Source organism: Grampus griseus (genome assembly GCF_964374135.1).
Source record: "Grampus griseus genome assembly, chromosome: X".
In the NCBI taxonomy this organism is placed as follows: domain Eukaryota; kingdom Metazoa; phylum Chordata; class Mammalia; order Artiodactyla; family Delphinidae; genus Grampus; species Grampus griseus.
In genome coordinates, this window is record NC_138999.1 from 106,408,449 (window position 1) to 106,429,004 (window position 20,556).

At 39.3% G+C, this 20,556-nt stretch overlaps 1 protein-coding gene across 3 annotated transcripts in view; it reads right to left on the reverse strand.

The window, feature by feature from the left end:
* The window catches only part of TENM1 (teneurin transmembrane protein 1), a gene marked incomplete at both ends in the record, with an annotated part of 571,653 nt that overhangs the window by 158,248 nt on the left and 392,849 nt on the right, over positions 1 to 20,556 (reverse strand). For all 3 annotated transcript variants that reach the window (XM_082681806.1, XM_082681807.1, XM_082681805.1), the window contains one exon: positions 12,584 to 12,800. In XM_082681806.1, coding sequence (XP_082537932.1) covers positions 12,584 to 12,800 — 217 coding nt within the window. The remainder of the gene's footprint in view (positions 1 to 12,583; positions 12,801 to 20,556) is intronic.

Below are 20,556 nucleotides of genomic sequence, written 5' to 3' on the forward strand. Positions count from 1 at the left end.
GTCTGTCTTCAGTCATCCCACAATCCTACTTTCCGTGTTTTTTGTCATGCCCAATTGCGGTGCCTCCCTGTTTCCTGTCCAGCTTCTTCAAATCACCATTTAAGTGAGGCAGTCATACTTGGCCTGTCCTTGGTCTGTCCTGAGGAAACATCTTGAACTCTTAAACTTTTGCCACATGAAAAAGTTCAACGTGAGTCCTAAACCTTTAAGGACCTGTCTTTTCCTGAAACTTTTTCAATTAAGTAATATACGGAACTCTTGTGAACCTTCCAAACTAGATTACAGAAGCTACTGTCTGGACTATCATGAAGCTGGCCCTGCACATGTGTATAGCAGGTATGTGCCCAGTGTGACTGTCTTTTGTGTTGGTTGTGTGTGTGTGTTTGAGTACTCTCAATGGCGGGTACTGCATGCTTTCGATCTTTGTCCGGGGCTCTCCTTCTTTGATCCACAGACTTGGATGGGATATTTTGCTTCCTTGAACCTCTAAAAACAAGGACTTCTCCCTGCTATTGTGGGTTAGAGCAAGATAACTTGAACTTGGATGAACGTGTCCAATGTGACTTTAAAAACATGTATGGAGAAGATCACCCCTCCCAAGTGTCTCTTTTCTTCTTCTCTGGATAATACAGGCCAAGCTGTCGACCTGCTGTCACTATGCTAAAGCAGCAACCTCAGAGGAACTGCTTCTCCCTTTAACTAAATGCTGAATCCTCTAGGTGTTTGGAGCTTGGTCTGAAGAACAGGGCATCTTGGGAAACGCAAGTCAGTACACTTTACCGAGAGGCTTATTTAACTAACAAGCTGCTTGTTAGACAGTTCTGATGCAAAAGGTCTAATTCATTCTGTATTTGCTATTTTCGTGGCATAGTCAAATTATCCCTAGCCTTCAATAAATTCTTGGTTTCATTTTCCTCTTCCCTTCTTTGTTGTCTTTTGTCTTTGGTGTCAAATTTCCAATATTCATTCAACACCTCAGGCAAAAAACATTAACCTCAAGCACAAAAGTTGGTTTGAAAAACAAGGCTGAAAACTAAATTGCTGAAAGAAGATGTAATTTACTGCATGGTATTTCTGATTAAAATCTTTTGTAAGGAAAATGAGGCTCAAGGGCTAGGGAAGTTATAGCTATTTGCTTTTGTTGCTAACAGGAGCATAAGCAACCTTTGAAGGGTAACATTCAAAATCAAGGACCTGGCCAGCAGGGGATCTAGCAGCAGGTGGACAGGTTAGGTTGTTTTTTCCACAGGAACAGATGAAATCCTTTCCGCAGCTGACAGCTCTGGTCAAGAGATAGCATCGAGAAGGACTGGGCTGAGAGAGGCTATGTGAATCCTCTGCTCAGTGGTGTTGTAATCCTGCCCTGTAAATTCCTCTATGAGTTGTCAGTTGGTTCAAATCTCCAAGGGACAGAAACCTGCTGCATATGAGGTGTGGTTTCATGGTTCTCCTGACATCTTCTCCACGGGCTTATTATACCGTAACGTTCCACAGCTGTAGATTGTGTCATTTGGGCTAAATCACTGCTGCTTCTGGGGGTGCTACTGGAATGCAAATACCTCTGAGCGGTTGGGACAAAGGGCTTATGATGCCCTCTTATCCACTGTGGCACACATGAATAAAGGATCTTCTTTTAAGAGTGTAATTTTGGGACTGTAGTATTGGTCCTCAGTCCCTTCTGGTTATCTTTCTCTCATATACACCAGTGACTCTCAAACTTGATCATGCACCAGAATCACCTGGAAGTCTTGTTAAAACACAGGCTGCCGGGCCTGCCCTCCCGTGTCCCCTGCATTGGCAGGCGGACTCTCAACCACTGTGCCACCAGGGAAGCCCCAACTCAAATATTTTTATATGAACTTGTAAAATACTTCCAGCCTATCCCACAGCACTACTTCAAGGGTTTCAGAGACCACTTTGAGGTTCCTGTGTAACAGTTCATTTATTAGAAGCCAGCATTCTGGATTGTGAATTACGACCTCATCATGAGAGTTTTGTCTGATAATTGACTACTTCAGGGAATTAAATAGTACCCCTGTGATTGGAAAGAATGAACGGTCCTCCTCAAATGCTTAATTTATGAACACTAACCCCATTATTCCTTTATATACAACTATATAATTACAATTTGGTATTTCATAACTCAAATACATTTGAGGGTTCTAATATTCAGATATTTTGGGGGTTTCCACACATCACATGCTAGTTTTTTTTTTGATGTATGTTATCTAAGCTGGTACAGTACCACGAAAACATTTACTTCTATAGCATAAACCTGTTTTCATGTTCTGCAAATGTGAATGCAGTGAATGTTTATATGTAAACCCAATAAAATCTCATTAGTTTTTAGTTAAATAGAGCAGGCTGATTTAATCCTACTCAGTTGGTCACTAGCCCAAATAAATAATACCTACCAAATGGGTAACATTAAAAGCAGCTAGGAGCATTACCCATCAACATTCTAGGACTTTGGGAAAGGTGGTGCTATTGCAAATGCAGATAGCTTTTTAAGAAGAATTATTTTCCTCATGGCTAGTGATGTTTCAAGTAAAACAAAATGGGGGCACTCACCCTGAGGTAGGGTGCCTATTTTCCCATCTGCCCTGGTAATTGCTTGTCAAAAGTAGGCTTGCTTTTGATGCCTGAAATCCCCAAAGTAATGGGAAAAAGATCAAGTGTTTTGAAGCAATAAGAAAACTGACAACACAGTCACATTTTCAGGACTGCAGAAGTGCCAGTTTGCTTCATTTAGACACATGATTATTTTTGTCCAGAATTTGAATCCTGAAATATTTGCCCTGGAAGCCCTTGTAACTCTTGAATAGTCTCAAGTTTTATTTTATTTTTTTGGTTGGTTTGTTTTTGTCCTGTTTTCCACATTACTCAAATGGTTTATCTTTGTAATCAGCCTTATGGGGTTTTGTTAACCTCATTAACCTTTCCTGTCACTTCTCTGTGAATCTGCCCTTCAAATAAATGGATAGTCGTTAAATACAGGGCAAGTCTGTCTTGTTGGCTATAGCCTGGCCATGGATTACTCTTCCCTCCAGGAGGAAAAAGTGTGGCCTAACTGTCCAGGCCAGTTCTAGCTCTGGCTTGTTAATAATCATCGATGTGACTTTTCCTAAGAAATGGGATTACTCTCAGCCTCCTTTGCTCCTTATGGAAAGTGAGAGTGATAGTTCTTCCCTGTCTTATCCCCAGTCACCTCACAAAGATGCTGTAACAGTAAAGTAACCCAGTAAAGTGACTGTCTTTTGAACTGGACCTTTCAAATTATATTCTATTATGTACCCTATATATATAAAGTATATATATATGTAAATACATGTGTTTGTATAAATAAGATATTAAGCACTTACTATGAGTCAGGTACCATGCCAGGCACTTTTCTTATTTTATTTCACTTACCATCAATATAACCCTGAGTAGGTACTACTATTAGCCTGTTTTAAAAAATGAGGAAACACATTCAGAGAGGTTAAAAAAAATTGCTCAAGATAACGCAGCTAGTAAGTGGTAGAAATGGTGGACGTCTTTTGACCTGGACCCTAAATGGCCTAAGCTGTAGACTTTTTTAGTCAAGATGTAAATAATGTGGCTACAGATGAAAAGAAAGTGCTTTTCATCCACAGGATGTCACTACTTTGTAGACATTTACCAGCTGCTGAGCACTTTCTACGTGCAGGGTGTATGGTGGAGATGCACCACAAGATGTCATTTGTTCTTTCTCCCTAGACTTGCATTGACTCTGCCCTCTCCAGGGACAAGATAAGATGACAGAACTAGCTAGAGTCACTGCAAGCAAATCGTATGGCTGAGAAGTAGGTATTAAGGATTTGATCCTTTCGAATTTCAATCCTAATTGAGCAGTAAGTAAGATAGGTAAAATATTAGAAGACACCTATTCACACCGAGATAAGCTGTAGACAGCTACTGGTACTACTAATCACCATTATTAAGCACCTCAGAACATCTGAGTTTCAAAATATCACAAATAATCAATTGAACAGCTTTTGAAAGATTTGTGCTCAGATTTCTTTGCCCAAGAGCATTTGCAAAGAAGTGAAAGTCACACATTCCTTCTTTTTTGGTACCTTTAGGTGTTGACTGCTGATTTCAGGAGCTAGCCAGCACTATAAATCTTGGAACCTTCAGCACTTTGTAAGTTTTTAAATGTGTCTTGAACATGTTTCCTGAACTTTAGCATTAGACAAAATAGTTGTCTGAAAATCAGGAGATCTCATCTTCACACACGTAACACCTTTCACATACACGAGATCAAAGTGCTTTATTAGCAAGTAGCAGAAATCTTACTTCTCACTTGGGACAACTACAGAAGTGATAAGCAAAGGAAGTTGCTTAGGAAAAGCAACATGGGAAGACAGACAGACTCACAAGGAATCATGGCAGAGCCAACCCACTCTTGGGTCCCTTTTCCAAATGTGGGCAGGTTATGTGCAGTGCCTCACTTTAGAAAGAAAGGTGAACACAAGATAGATTTGCAGGTGCTGATGCCTTAGAAAGAGCTTCCCCCAGTCCTTAGTTTACTCAATTTATTCAGCAATTGTTGCATTGTGTGTTTATCAGCCCCTAGTTGTGTACCTGGCATAATGTCTTTCACATTCTTAAGATTAAAAATACACAAAGATTTGCCATTAGTAAGTAAGTATACTTGGAGGTCCTTAACTACTAGATTCATGAAAAAGTTAAACACAAAGCATATGAATTCAAATTTGTTCCTCAGCAAAATTATGAATGATTAGGTACAGACCTTCTGGGGGATACCTGTACATGGACTGTGAATGTTAACTCAATGAATGCTTTAATGTTATAATAACATTGCATTTCCTTATAAATATTCTAAAATATAAGCTTTCCTTACCTCCTCTTTTTCATAATTCCAAATCAGGATGTGGTTTCTACGTGTCTGATTTCTTTTAGGGTCAACACTAATTGATGACAATCTGCTATTTTAAAAAATTCTTTTCATGACTTAAATGGTCGAGGGCTGTTGCTGATTTCTCTTTCAGAGGCCATTCAGTTTGTCTGAGGTATTCAGTTTTTCTCAATGTATTCCTGAAGGACAGGCACCCCATCCATTTATCAGTAAAACCTGGTACAATAACCAGCATGTAGTAATTCCTTGAGAAAGGTTTGTTCTACCTTTCTGTTTCACACAATGCCACAGAATCTTGATTCAGTGGACCCTAAAAGTGACAGCCAGGCTCTGGATTGTGTGATAAGCTGCTGCAGAAGGGTCCAGGTGGCAGGAAACATTCTTGCCAAGATCATCTAACATATAGATGAATGCTATGAGCTCTCTGCTCTAGTGCCAGAGAGGATTTCCCGGACCACTCTGTCTAAAATGGTCACTCTCTGTCCCTAAATTTTCTTTATCTAGTTTGACAGTACCTACCTGACATTTACCTTTTTCATTATTGTCAGTTTTCCTCACTAGACTGTATGGGGAAGGCAATTTGTCTGCTGTAGGCCAGAGCCTAGGACAGTGCCATTACGCGAACCAAGTAAACACTGCCATGTTCATCGATCTCAAGAGTGAAATGATTAATCTTCCCCAATGTGGATTATCTTGAAAGAAACTGTAGGGTCTATCATTACAAATGACGCCAAAGTGTGGTTAAATGGGAATTTTTTCCAGTGTGGTAAATGGGAATTTTTTTGGATGATTGTTTTTCCCCTTGAATTCATCTGTTTAACACAAACATTTCAAATTGTACTAAAATTATTTATAGGCCCAGATGTCAAAGGATGAAACTTCCTGCAAATAGTTAAGCTGCTCACTGTCCAAATAAGCTTTGTATTCTTTCTTGCAAGTCATCCAGGCGCCTCCTCAAGCTCACCTGAGTCAATTAGTTCCATCCCTGAGTTTCTGCTGAAAACTTCCAGGTCAGTCTCACTTCTGTAATTGTTTAATGACTTGGTCTCATTTGCTAGAATACCTTGTCTTACCTCCATTATGGTTACCTGACTGCTTCATCAAAGCAGTCGAATTTGGGACCCTGAGTTGATGAACCCCAAGCTCCCTGATGTTCCATTATCCACAGAATTTATTGCAATTTGTAATTCATTTAATTCTTTATGTATCTACTTGATGCTTTGACTGCTTCTACCACTAGAATGTAAAGGGAGTTCTGTGAATAAGGGGACTCTGTTTCTTTTGTTTACCTCCATCTGCACAGTTCCTGGCACAGAGTGGGTGACTCAAGAAATATCTGTTGAATAAATGAGTGAATACATATCCTCATCACTTTATAAAAATGAGTTGATAGGAGGATATTAGATTACATTAGAGACAGCAGAGGACTTTGGTATCTCTTGTAGAGAAATTTAAAGTTCTCAGTTACTCTGGAAATACTAATATTTCAATAAAATGTACATTTTAAAAAACAGGAATTTGTATCTGTCAAGTATGGTTATTCTTAAGTCTTCATCAAATCCGAGATCAACAGCAATGATCATCTTCCTGCAACCTTTGCCTTAACCTCATTCTTGATTTAATAACTCATTTTGCCATTCACAGGATTTCAAATGGTATACGTTCCCAGATCAACTAAGTGCAGAAAGGCATAATTTATTAAACAAGTTATGATAGTAATCATGGCTGTTGCCAGGTATCATGAATAATGATTTCGTTACTGAATGGGGTATAGTAAAGGAAGGGAAGGACTTGGGTAGGTAAAGAGTTTGCCAAGAATGCCATGCTCAAGGCATTTGCGGTACCTCAATTAGTTTTGGGGTGCTTGTCTTTGGTTTTCTCATGAGCTGGAACAGCAAAGTGAGCCAGTTCACAGCAGTATTCCTATGACTTCCTGATATTGCTCCTTATTTTCTAATTTTTCCTTGGTTTCAAATTTTGATTATCTAGCCCACTGAAGGCAGAGAGGATTATTGATGCTTACACAAAGTTATAAATGATGTCAATTATGAACAGGCTCTGGCAGTGGTGGAATGTCTCATAAGTTAAAAAAAAAAGAGTAATTACTTTGCTACTGTTATATAATCACTTCATCTTTTATGAATTTGTTCCTGTGCTATTTGGAGAACAGTAATCTTACCTTTAGGCTGCTTCTACATTTGGGAATTGACTTATTTGAGGTCCTAATATCATCTGCGTGTTCTAGGCAACCAAAAAGAGTTTTTCATTAGCAAATATGAGAAGAGCACTTCAATATCACTACAACTAAGCCACTCACTCATTCACTCATTTTCTTACCAATTTTCTGCCAGATGCTGTGTTCGGATCTGGGGATACAGTGGTATGGCAGATTAAGGATGGCCACGAATTCTTTGATACTTCTCTCCACTAGAGGTAGGATTTATGACCCTCCCTTTGAATCTGGACAAGTTCTGTGACTACTTTGATAAACAGTATATAACACAAGGGACACTGGGGCAATTTCTGGACCCAGGCCTTAAGAGACTGGTATCTTCTTGTTTCCTGTCTCTTGGAACGTTACCTCTTGGAGCCCTGAGCCACCATATAAGAGCTCTGACAAACTCGAGACTGGCTGCCATGCCCATAGGAAACCCAAGTAGAGAGGCTGTGGGTAGAAAGAGGGATTCCTGGCTGCTGTCCAGCTGTTCCAGCCCCCAGCTATTTGAGTTATACCAGCTGAGAGCCCAAATATCATGGAGAAAAGAGAAGTCATCCTGGCCATACCCTGTCAGAATTTCTGTCTTTTTTCCCTACCCGGGAAAAGAAAAGAAAAGAAAAGGAGAGGGGAGGGGAGAGGAGAGGAGGGGAGGGGAGGGGAGGGGAGGGGAGGAGAAAGAAGTTTCTTTTTTCTAACCCACAGAATCATGAAATGTAATCATAATAAATTGTTTTAATCCGTTATGTTTTGGAGTAGTTTGCTACACAGTGATAGATAATCAAAACAGGGAGAGAACAAATCAGACTTGATCCTTGTCCTCAAAGAACTTAGATTTTAGCAATGAGGACAGTTCAGAACTTAAATATTGCACATCCCAGTGTGGAGCAAGAAACTGAAATACAGCAACTTCACAGAAAGTTAGCACTAGAAGAAACCTATCACCCTGCTCAACCTCTTCATTTTGTAGCGTGTTAACAGTGCTGTCATGTGCTTAGTGCTGGATTAAGTTTGGTCCCAACTCTAGAACTTTTCAACTAAGGCTGGGGATCCCACCAGGAGCAGGCACAAGAGGCAGCCACACCCACACCCAGCAGCATTGCTGCAAAGTTTTAGATCTTTAAATTGTTCTTAAAACTTACTCTAAGTGACAAACAATCGTCAAATGCCTCTCAACATACACATCTTTCTCATAGAAAGTGGACATTTTACTTCTACTATGGTGGGACCTGGGGGTTTATTACTCTAAGATGTGAGGCAGAATGTACATCAACTTATTCATGAGGTGTCCACAGGTCCCCCAGTGAACTAAGGGGGGAAATATCCTTCCATTAATGTGGTTTCTGGTTTATGTTCGGTCACTTTTTTTCTCTTTTTAAACCAACACAGCAAAGGTTCAAAAATTAAGTAAAGAGTTAAGATTGGATTTTTAAAGACTCTCAGGGAAACAGATCAGAAAGAAAAAAAACGAACACTTGTGGCCTTTCCATGAAAAGCTATAGAAGCTGTGTAGTCCAGAGGTTACGAACTCAAAGGCCAGCAGGGCCAGGCAGGACCCTGAAAGTGAGGGAAGTGAGTCAGGTGCAAGGGAAACAGTGAATGGTGAGCTAGAGAGGCATGTCATAGTCATTCCAGAGGGGTAACTGGCCCTCAGCTCTGGATGGCCTCTACCAGAGACGTCAAGCTTTGTCAATTTTCTAGAGAAGGAAGACATTCCAATTTTTATGTTAGATCTCTTAGTTTCTAAATGTTGGGCCAAACAAAATACATCTGTGGGCTGATATTAAGCAATGCCTGATGTAGACACTTGACATGGATTGATGTGGGGATCAGCCTCTCGTGGCTACAAAACAGACAAATGAGTTTGGCCAGACCTTGCTGTCAGCAGTTGCACTAACCCCGGTAGGATTTTGTTTTTTAAATGCACTTCTCCATTAGTGATGATGAGTGAAATGTCCGGCTTTGCAAATTACTGCTGTCGTTTAGTTTAATGTACTCTTGTTTTTACATATTTATAAAAACCTTTTACATTATTAATAGTGATTAAATGCTTAGACACTGAAGATCAATAATGCTTCTGTTCACCTATTTACATTATTAAAAAGTAATAAGTCATACAGGGCACGTAGAATATGTGGTTTACTTTGTAGTCATGTTTGGAGTCGACTGAAAACAAGAAACTCAGGCTACAGGGTAAAATGTATTTAAGGAAAAAATGGTAACTGACTTGGGCTTGCTGGAGACTCTACCATGGGCAAGTGGCATGTTCCCAGTGACATTACACCATCAGGGACACAGGAGGTCTAATGTTCCATGTGCTCTCACATGCCAGTGCAGCAAACTCAGAACAAGAAAGGCTAGTCTCATTTGGTTGCACAAGGATGCACAGTTATTTAACCTTTATCTGTCCTTGCAACAGTTAGTCACCTATATGCCACCATCTTTAGCTCAAAGGCCTCTGATGGTGGCAACACTCAGCAGCAAGTCCTCCATGCAGGTCACATTTTGCCAGTAGGCAAATGAGCCCCTCGGCAATGCCGTCTTCATCCACCTACTCAGCTATCACTCAATTATGTGGCAAAAGCCAAAGAGGAGAATGGTTCCCCTGATTATAGTACCTAAGTGTTCTAGATCTGTCTGAGGAGAGCAACCCCACAGTCACAGATGGATAAGGGTCATAAGTCTTCAGCAGAGCTTTCTAAGTAGCCAAAGTGGCTCAGCATAGTGGTTTAGAGGTCAGGCTCTCAGTATGAATCTGCTTGGTTTCAAATCCTGGCTCTGACACTCACTGGCTGTGACCCTGGGCAAGTGACTCACTTGAAATCTCAGTTCTTGTTTTCTCACCTGAAAAGTGGGGATCATAATGGTGCCTACCATATCGGGTTTTTGTAAGGATTAAACGAGATAACACATGTAAAAGCTTAGTAAGAGATCTGACACATAAGAAGTGGTTAATAACAATTTACACGTAGCAAAAGGCCTGTTTTACCAGTTGTTCAAAAGTGTTCTTCTACCAAGAAGCTCATTACCATTGACTCAGAGTTTGTAAATAATGTCACTGAAATGTGTTAAAATGAGCTGGATTTCACAATATCGCTCGGTTTCTAAGTTTCTTGTGTTAACCCAGATGTCACTCATCCAGTAAAAATGAGATCTGAGTCACTAGGCTCATTTAAGGACAAGTTGAAATGGGGCAGCAGTGGTATAACAGAAAGATTATAAGAGTTGCTACAAAGAAACTTGCTGGCTGTGTGATGTTGGGCAAGTTATTTAATCTCTCTGAAGCTCAATTCCCTCACATATAAAATGCACCAAGACAATACCTACTTCACAGGGATACTGTGAGGCTAAGATGAAATAATGTATGTTTGAGAGCTGCACAAACTAAAAAGTACTATGGAGATGTAAGAGCTTGTACCTATTATTACTTATACTCTACATGATCAGAATTGGATTGATTTTATCCAGAGATAACCCGAATAACACTGCACGCGTTGATTTTTTAAAGGAAATATAGTTACATTGCTTGTCCTCAACCGTTTCCCTTGGAAAAGGCCTGCACCTTTTCTGACAGATTAGACATGTGTGTCAGAGCGGAGACCACTGGAAGAAGGAGTCGTTCTGAATTCAAATGTGACTTACAGGCCAAATGATAACTTGGAGCCTTTTACAAAAGAATGAGGAAAACTCAATCAAACCAGGAGGAGGAGAAGGGCATTAAGTACCACAAGTAATAGGCTTGTTCACTCTGTGAGTGGCTGGCAACGCTGCTGAAGCATGAAGCTGAACCGCAGGGGCTGGAGTTTCCCTTCACTTTTCTAAGTTTATTGCTCAAACGCCCTCCTCTGGATCACAATGACTTGGCTCCTGTCTCTCTCAGGTCCTGACTTTCTCCCTTTGCTTGAGTTCAGTGAGTCATTTAATACATATCTCCGTGTCATGGTGGTGGTTATTTCATTTACCTATTTTTTTTTTCTTTTGGACTGACTTTTCCTTAAGCATGAATAATGCTTTTTGTTTCCTTTGTTCGTCTGGTGTGCAATAAGTAAGGCTTCACTACCTCAAGAATTACTTTGACGACAGCCATTTGAAATTACCCCAGAGTTGTTAATGAGCTGGGGGAAATACTTCAAAATGGGGATGACTGAGTCTCTTGGGAGAAGGCAAACTTTGACTAGATCCCCTGGCAGAAAAGGCCTTTCTTGTGATGCATTGGCAGTTGGTTTGGGGTTCTGTCAAAGATTTAAAAGGTTAGAACTGCACATAATAAACATAATGAGAAAGTTTTAAGTTTCACTAACAGTTCTAGTGTACAATCTGTGCGAAGGATGCTGAGTGTTTTAAATTTCCACGCACATCATTTTTTTTCCCTTTCCTCGTGTGTATAGGTCAAGATTGAGTTGTGATTTTCTTAGATTATCACTCATATCAATATAAACTCTTGACCGAGTTTTTCCTGGGGCCTGATAACACCCACCAGGATGCAACTGAGTGGGTGGGATGTAGACAGGAGCTCCTGGACAAATACTTTCCAAGTTTTTTTTTTTTTTAAATTTCTGTTTGTAATAGTCTAGAAGCTAGTGAGATATGAGAAACAGTCAGAGTGAAGGGAAGAGTTTATATTCCATGCTTCAGGGAGTATTTTTCTCTTTCTTCCTTTGGTCCTTGTTGTGTCTGAAGTGAACCTGCAGCTGCCACAGCCATCTTGCTACCAACCTAAGAATGAAGCTTATGCTGAAGATGGTAGAACAGAGAAATGGAAAGGACCTGGGGCCTAGATGATGTTACTGAACCCTTAGGTCAGCCAACCCCCAAGCCCAACTGCTGGACTTTCTATTCTGAGAGATAAACATCCTTATAGTTTAATAACAATATTTACACATGTTGAATTGTGGCATGAACAAGGCATGAACATTTTTAAGAGATCAGAAATGTTGACTTCAGTGACTTACTTATATCTAGTGCTAATGACTAAAATATATCATTGCTGAAGATGAAGCTGAGAAGAACAACGAGCAAATTCATGTTATTACACTTCAAATAAGTAAGTTAGCATTTTAAAATTTCTTCATCTTATGGGTTGGACTTCGGTCTCAGGTCTTTAGTGACAATTCACGCATTTGAGCTTGCCTAGAAGACAGATTTTCACAAGTCTTGCATTTCACATTGGGACATCAGACTCACCCAACTCATATGGAAACATTTTACACCATGGAATAAAACTTAAAATTTGGCTTTTGAAATTCAAGAATTTTTTAAGGGATCAATCCAAAAGCTGAACAATAAATTTGTAAACTATACTTCTGTTTTTGTCATTAAAAGCCCCATTTATACTTTACTACGAATAATACACATCATGTGTTGTGTGTGTGTGTGTGTGTGTGTGTGTGTGTGTGTGTATCTTCCTTTCACGGTTAAGGAAAAACATGACCACTGTTCATTAAGGAATAGAATAAATACATATATACCTGCTGTCAAATGAGACCTCTGGAGGAATGACATGAGTACTGTCCTTGCCAATGAGGAATTTGATTCGATCATAGAAGAGTCTCGAAGTGTGCTGAGAGAAGAGCGGCTGGCTTTGCTGAATGAGGTCAAGAGGATCTGGTGAGCCTTGGCAGAGAGGACTTACATAACAGTTGCTTTGTTGACAACAATCGGGGTCCACACAGTCAGTCAAACCATCTGAAAAAGAATTTTTGAAATTTAGTGTCAAGAGAAACAACATAGTTAATAACATGCACAAATGGAGAAATATCTAGAATATCGCCAAAGGTAATGGTCCACATTTTGAGTTTAGAATCTATTAAATTCACATGTCTCTCATGAATTATCACCCACTCTGAATTTACGTGGCACATCAGTGAAATTCAAACTATTGTGTTCATAAATCTTTCCTGAATCCTCCAGCAGTACTACATTGTTTAGCATTTGAAGAGAGTATTCTGTTAGTTATCACTCTTTTGAAGTTTCTTTCTTCCTCCGCAAGACCATTCCTCTGGGATTGCAACTATTTCTTATAATTTTTTGGAATTTCTCACATCATGTACATTTATGAACACATAATTAACAAATGCTTGCCAACCTTAATTTGTATTTTTAAAAGATTCTCCCAATATACTTGTCTATTCCTAATTCCCACAATAGAAGCTGGTATTCTGATGGTGACAAAGTGTCTAAAGCAGGGCAGTGATTTTCAAACGTGTAGTCAATTACCTGGGGAGTTTATTCAATTTGTATATTCTTGAGTCCCGCCTATTGAAGCAGAATTTCTTCAGAGCCCAGGATTATGCCATATTTAATCTGAGTGATTCCGAAGCATACTAAATTTTCAGAACCACTTTTTTAGGAATCTGTAGAAGTGACTAGAGCTTACTTGCTCCTAACTGCAGTTATTTGAAGCAAATACTAAGAAATTTCCAGTATATAGTGATGAATGGCTCTCTTTCATTTCCTAGGCCTTCACCGTTTACTCCAGACTCCTGAATCCATGGTTGTTCCAACAAATAAATCACATAAAAGCTTCATTCTTTGGTAGAGGAATGATGTGGGACACAGGGGTTACAGGAGGAGGGGAGACTGTTGAGAACCTGATATAGTTGTCCCTCGGTATCTGAAGGTGATTGGTCCCAGGACGCCTGCGGATACCCAAATCCGAAGATGCTCAAGTCCCTTATATAAAATGGCACAGTATTTGCACATAACCTACGCAAATCCTCCCGTATACTTTAAATCATCTCTAGATTACTTATAGTACCTAATACAACGTAAATACCATGTACATAGTTGTAAATACAATGTAAATGCTATGTAAATAGTTATGAGGCATGCGCCAAATTAAAGTTTTGCTTTTAGGAACTTTCTGGAATTCTTTTTTTTCCAAATATTTTTCATCCGTGGTTGGCTGGATCCAAGGATGCAGAACCTGAGGATACGAAGGGCTGACTGTAGGTGCACAACACTGTGTTAGGTGCTTGGGGAGGGAAAGAGGTAAAAAAGAACCCTTTCCCTGTTTTTAAGAGCTCAGAACTTAGGAGGAATAGGTGCATAAAACAGCTGACTCTTACACTAGTTAAACCTGCAATAAGTGTTATAAGAATTACGTGCAAAGAGAAGGGGTTGGAGTGATTATTTGAGCATATGGACACTTCATTCCACACCCAATAAGCAAAAAAAAAAAAAAAAAAAAAAAGTTAAAGCCCTTCCATGGTCCTTAAAGCAGACCAGTAGCTCTAATTCAGATTTTTTGTTTGTTTGTTTTGCGGTACGCGGGCCTCTCACTGTTGTGGCCTCTCCCGTTGCGGAGCACAGGCTCCAGATGCGCAGGCTCAGCGGCCATGGCTCACGGGACCAGCCGCTCCGCGGCATGTGGGATCTTCCCGGACCGGGGCACGAACCCTCGTCCCCTGCATCGGCAGGTGGACTCTCAACCACTGCGCCACCAGGGAAGCCCTAATTCAGATGTTTAACAAGGGTAAATATAAAGATGCTCATCTTCTTGGCTTGCAGTGGAATAGGGAGGTTCAGATGGATTACCCGTTCCTTAAGGCTGATGATGAAAGTTACTGGCACCGGTTTCACGCGGCTCTTTTGCTCGCTCTCTCTCCTTTACATGGCTGCCCCTGTTGAGCTGGAGGGGGAAGCACCACAGCTGGGGGCAATGAAAGTCAGGAACACCAAGAGAGCAGGCGTTTGGAACAGTAGCCCTAGGGCACCCTGGAAATATTCTTCCCCACATGAGGTCCTTTCAAATTCCCTGTACCACAGACACTACTTTGATTTAAAATGCAGTTTGCTGCTTTCTGGCCTCTACCCTGTTTGTTCAGTGTAGTTCTGCCCCTGATTTTTACTTCTCTGTATATATATATTTCTTTTTCACTGATGAATAACTTTTGTGTGCATTAGTTTCCCTAAGAAGTTCCCTTCTGCTGCCCTTTCTCCCCTCATTCAGCAAATTACATTAACAGATTTTCTATAGATTTTAGATGCCACTATCACCTCTCTCTCCAATACATTGTTCTCAGCCTCCTATTAGCACATTATCTCTTTACTCTGCCAATTAAACATCTGGATGTGCTGGAAAGCTGGCAAAAATATCAATCTGATTTAAACAGTTTTCTGATGTCTGGAATTGATGCATAATATACTAAACAATGAAAAACTGCTTTTCAGATGGCCAGTCACCTTTATCTTTCAATCGGCAGCAAGTGCAGTAGTAATAATCAGATTGGGCATTCACAGGTTTCGACCTGTCAACCACACAATTCTAACTTATTTTTGAAAAGAAATAGATTTTAAATAAATAGTAATGCCCCAACGATCTTCAAAACCGGATTCTAAAACTAAACACAGAGCCAATTCAAAATTGGGACTCACATTCTCATCTAGTTATGTGCTATAAATTCCAAGTTAATGTTTCATATTCACTAATTGCCTATTATACAGGGCTGACCCTCTAAGACCTCTGTTTTCTGAGAACAGCAAGACTTCTGTTGAATCTAGAAAGGCTGCAGGCAAGCAGACCAATAATGGTATGCAACCCCGAATTATAATTCATAGGTAAGCCCAGTACATGGGCAAAGATCTACTTACCAATTATCACATTGGATAACACTCCATACAGTATGTCTAGACTGTTACAAAGGAGTGCAAATGATATCACACTGCTTGTGTGGGTTTCCTTTTTTCTTTTTCTTTTTTTTTTTTTGGCTGTTAATGGTTCTTTTATCACCCTGAATTGGAAGCTGTGGCACCCTTGACAGCCAGGCTCAAGGTGTCAGATATGGACATATCAAATGTTAGCTTACTTTACTTTTAGGGCCTGTTCCCTTTAAAGGAATAAAAATAAAAGCTAGCAAAATAAAAGGGAGGTTAAATTGTCTTGAAGGACTAAACAGGGCATTCACTGGTCCTAGCTTTGCCAGCCAGTTAGGGACTATGCCAGCTGGCTCAGTTGGGGTTGATGAAGGTCAAGGACACTGGTTTCTTCTGTACATGATCAAGTCACTCACTATTAAACTTTTACCTACTAGATGTATGCCCTTGGTTGAAAGCAGGATTGGACAAGGGAATATGAACAATACAGGGAAAACCCACGTTTTCCTAATCCTTAAAATGAATTTACAAATATATATCCTCTTAGGGACAGCACCCATATTATTACCTTGATAAAAACGGACAGCTAGTTCCATGGCAGGCTATCCAAAAGGATTTGGCACCACGTATAGATTAGTTAATATTTGTCAGGTATGGCACTAGGTACATCTTCATGTAGTATTTTAACTAAATCCTTGTGACAACCCTGTTAGGTAGACATTCTCATCTCCATTTTATAAATAAAGGAAGGGAAGCTGAATGTGGTTGGAAGAAATATGGGAGTCATATTAACACCCAGTGCTCTGACTACAAATCACACGTCCAACATCACCATCCAAGAGGTATGACTAGTACTACTGACCTAGGCTGTAAGACCTCCAAGTGACTGATCAATGTAGGATTTAGAACACATGAAGTGGTTAAGGTGAAAGAATCAGACGACTTTGATTCTAATCTTGACTTTGCCACTTACAATGTACACGATCCTGGACAAATCAGTGCAACTCCTGGATTCTCAGTTTCCTCATCTACTAGATGGGATGAGTAGAATTGTCGTAAGGATCACATGCTCTCATAATCATATCAGCATCGTGCTTAGAGTTTAGTAGCTAGCACTCTCGATAAATGTTAGCTCTTGCCATTAACCAAATTATAGACTGTACAGGCTACAAGGAGCCTAGGGATAGAGTCCTGGGGTAGATGCCAATGGTCTGCAGTGGCAGCTGAAAATGTTCAGACTCACTTTTATTTAAGTTGCCTTATCACTGGCCAGAGGGCAGTTAACTTTTCTGTAGCATATTCAGGTCGTTAGAATGTGTTCATTTTGTGAACTCTGCTTGGTTAGGTTGTCAGATAGGTAGGAATCTATGTGGCTCTAAACAGATACTAATGCTACAGTAAATCTTTATTCATTGAATTTCACAAATTCAGAATTTGTTATCATTTGGACAGGGGCTGGACTGAAGCTTAACCTTTTCAGCATCGATAGAATAGAGCGTCTACCAAGCAAATTAATAGTGAAAAAGAAACTGAAGGGCTGATCATTCCAGTGATTCAGTTGAACAAAATCTTCTCGGGCATTTTAGAAACCTACAAACAATGGACTCATTACAAATCATTCATAAATTTTTACTAAAGCAGGCCCTCTACTAGGCACTTCTGGTAGCTTAGTTGTTGTCATTATATGCATTGAAGGTAATATGACTGTATTTCCTTTGGAAATAGTCTCTAATTCATCTTTTTTCATTTATTCAGGCTGACTTTCACCCTAGTATTTTGCTGTATTGGTAAAAAGAAAGTGGGAGAAGTCCAAATGCACTTGGTACTGGAACTGCCCAAATCATTGTTATTGCTATAACCTATACATTTACTTTTTCTGCATCAGGAAAGTAAATTGTTTATATGCCACTAATGTTCACGTCCTCCCCACCTGCCATCAATGGCTTCCCAAATCGCTCAGAATAAAAGCCTGTGTCCTGACCAAGACCTACTTCCTCACAGTCTGGTTCTTTACCGTCTCTCTCTTACCTCTCTGACCTTACCTCCCATTACCGTATCCCACAACCCCCTTCCCCACTGTTCCTACGCCTCGAATCTTCTTTTCTCCAATGTCAGTATGGCTCACCCCTCACCTCCTTTAAGTCTTTACTCAATTGCCACCTTCTCAGTAAGGCTTCCTCTGGCCACATTATTTAAAATGCCACCTCTGTCGCACACTCCCTATCCTTTTTTAACCTGCTTAAAAAACAATTTCTCCATAACACTTACCATCTTCTATCAGACTATTTAAAAAAATTTTTAGTTTATTGTCTGCCTCTCAAAACTAGAATATAAGATCCATGGAACACGGATTTAGTCTTTTTTATTCATTGCTATTTCCTCAATGACTAGAATAGTGCCTGACCCCAAGTAACCTTTCAATAAATATTTACTGAATGAATAAATGGATGTCCTAAAAGTCCTATTTTTAGGACATTTATAAATGCACCTAGAGATTAATAAATGTTCAATGAATGCATCAAAATATGTAAAGTTACAAATAGATTCTTCATTGATACCACATCTTTATCACACACTTTATATTACTGTATTTCAAACATTCTCATTCATTTTCACCACTACAAAGTAGGAAGATGTCAAGTATTACTAGTCTTAGTCGATAAATAATGTGACAGATCCATTATAGAGGGGTTAACTGAGTTATAGCATTTAAATGTTCCAACTTCCACTCGTATCTGGAATCACTTGGCAGTTTAGGCTCTCATAACTAAGTGATGATCTTCTAATAAATGGGTTCCTTGGAAATGAGGGGGGTATGGTCAGAAGAGAATAATTAGGAATATGCTTTCTGTTGCCAGGTCTTTTTTCCCAGCCAAATCTTAAAAGTAAATGCAGAGAGGGGCCCTTAAACAGAGCAAATGTTACCAATTCATTGCTCCTTCTATTTCATTTTCCTATTTATTAAACCCTGCAGCATGCTGGTGACATTCAAAACATGAGGCTTATTGATCCATGAGCTTATATGTGTTCATAATTCACCCATGGTGCTGATTTCTAGATCTAGAAACACTGCATCATAAAACAGGCTTGCAAATAGCTATTGTTCTTAATGAATGGTGACTTGTTATGAAGAATGATTCCTGGAAGATCATTCTCTTTTAGGCAATTAACTTATTGATTTTACCAATGAATATGAATATAGACCACCGGAAGAGTTTATATAAGAGAAGCTTGGACAAACATGTGACAAACACTTAAAAGACTGGGGGAAAAAGAGTGTTTTGATTAAACACTCTTATTGTACGTCTTTTTAACCTCCGTGACAATCGTTCCACAGTATCAGAAGTCATCTTCCTTCCTCTATGACTTGAGGGACTAAACTGTAATCTTTGATAGCTGAAGATCTTTAAAAATTTACAATGTTCTGTATAATCAGGCCAGTGCCTACCTTTATATTCTCATCTCCCACCAATCTCTCCCTGACTCATTGTATTCCAGCCACAATGACTTACCTTTCACTTTCTAGAAGAGTCTAGTATATTTCCACCTCAGGGCATTTGTACATGCTGTTTCCCTGGCCTGGAACATTCTTCCCCTGACTCATGTGAGGCCTCCCTTGCCATATAGACCTGGTTAGGTCCTGCTATACATGTTTATAGCACTGTAAAAACTTTACAGCACTCTAAACAATTGTAAATATATAGTTATTTGTGTGGTTTCTTGTTTAATACCTAAACCATAAGCTCCATGAAGGCAGAAACTTGTTTGGCATTTTCTCCTCAGTGTCAAGCACAATACTCGGCACAAAGTAGTAATGAATGAATGGAAAATTGGGTGCCCAATCTGAAATGTTTGGCTGAAAGGTAAATAACTCTTTGAGTCAAACATTTGGATCAGCGCTATCCAATAGAACTTTCTCCATTGATAGGAATGCTCTAGATGTGCACCAACACAGTAGTCACTAGCCTCATGTGACTGTTGAGCACTTGAGATGTGGCTAGTGCAACGGAGAAATGGAATTTTTAATGTTATTTAAATTGTATTTAAAGAGTCATATGTGGCTAGTGGCTACCATATCAGACAATGCAGATTTTGGTATCTCCAAATAGATGTCGGATGGTCTATAAAACTTAGCCAAAGAATACAAAGAAGTTGGAAACTTTTATGAAGTCCAACTTATCATTTTTTTCCTATTGTGGTTTCTTTCCTAGCTTTTATGTTTAAGAAGTCCTTTCCAATCTTGAGATCTACCATCTATGTTTTCTTCTAATTGTGTTTGAGTTTTCTTTTGCCTTCAACTCATTAATCAGCTGCAGTGTTTTTATTTATTTTGTTTTGGAATAAGATATGAATTGAAAATCTAAGTTTTTTTTTTCCTTAATAGTTGTCTCAGCACCACCTATTTCATAATGTTTCTTTTCCCCAATGATTTTTGATGCTGGTTTTATAATATCCTAAATATTTGTACTGGGGTGTGTTCCTGAAGCTTTTATTCGGTTGTACTGATCTGTCTATGCTTACATCAGTACCATTTTGTTTTAATTATCATAGTTTTAAAATATTATTTTAACATCTGATAGTTCTAGCTTGCTCTTACTATTCTTTGTTTTAGCTATTCTGATTCAGTTAATATAATGTCTAAACTTTTTTTCTCATGTCAATTCATATGTGCATGTAATGTATGGTGATTATATTTTTCAAACCCTAAATCAGGACACATGATGAACACATGAAAAATGTGGTCACCATAAGGTTAAGTCTCCTCTTCCAAGCACAAGGTTGTGTCCATGGTATGTGCTTGTTGACTAAAGGGATACATGAGGTCAAGACATTTGATAGATTTGTG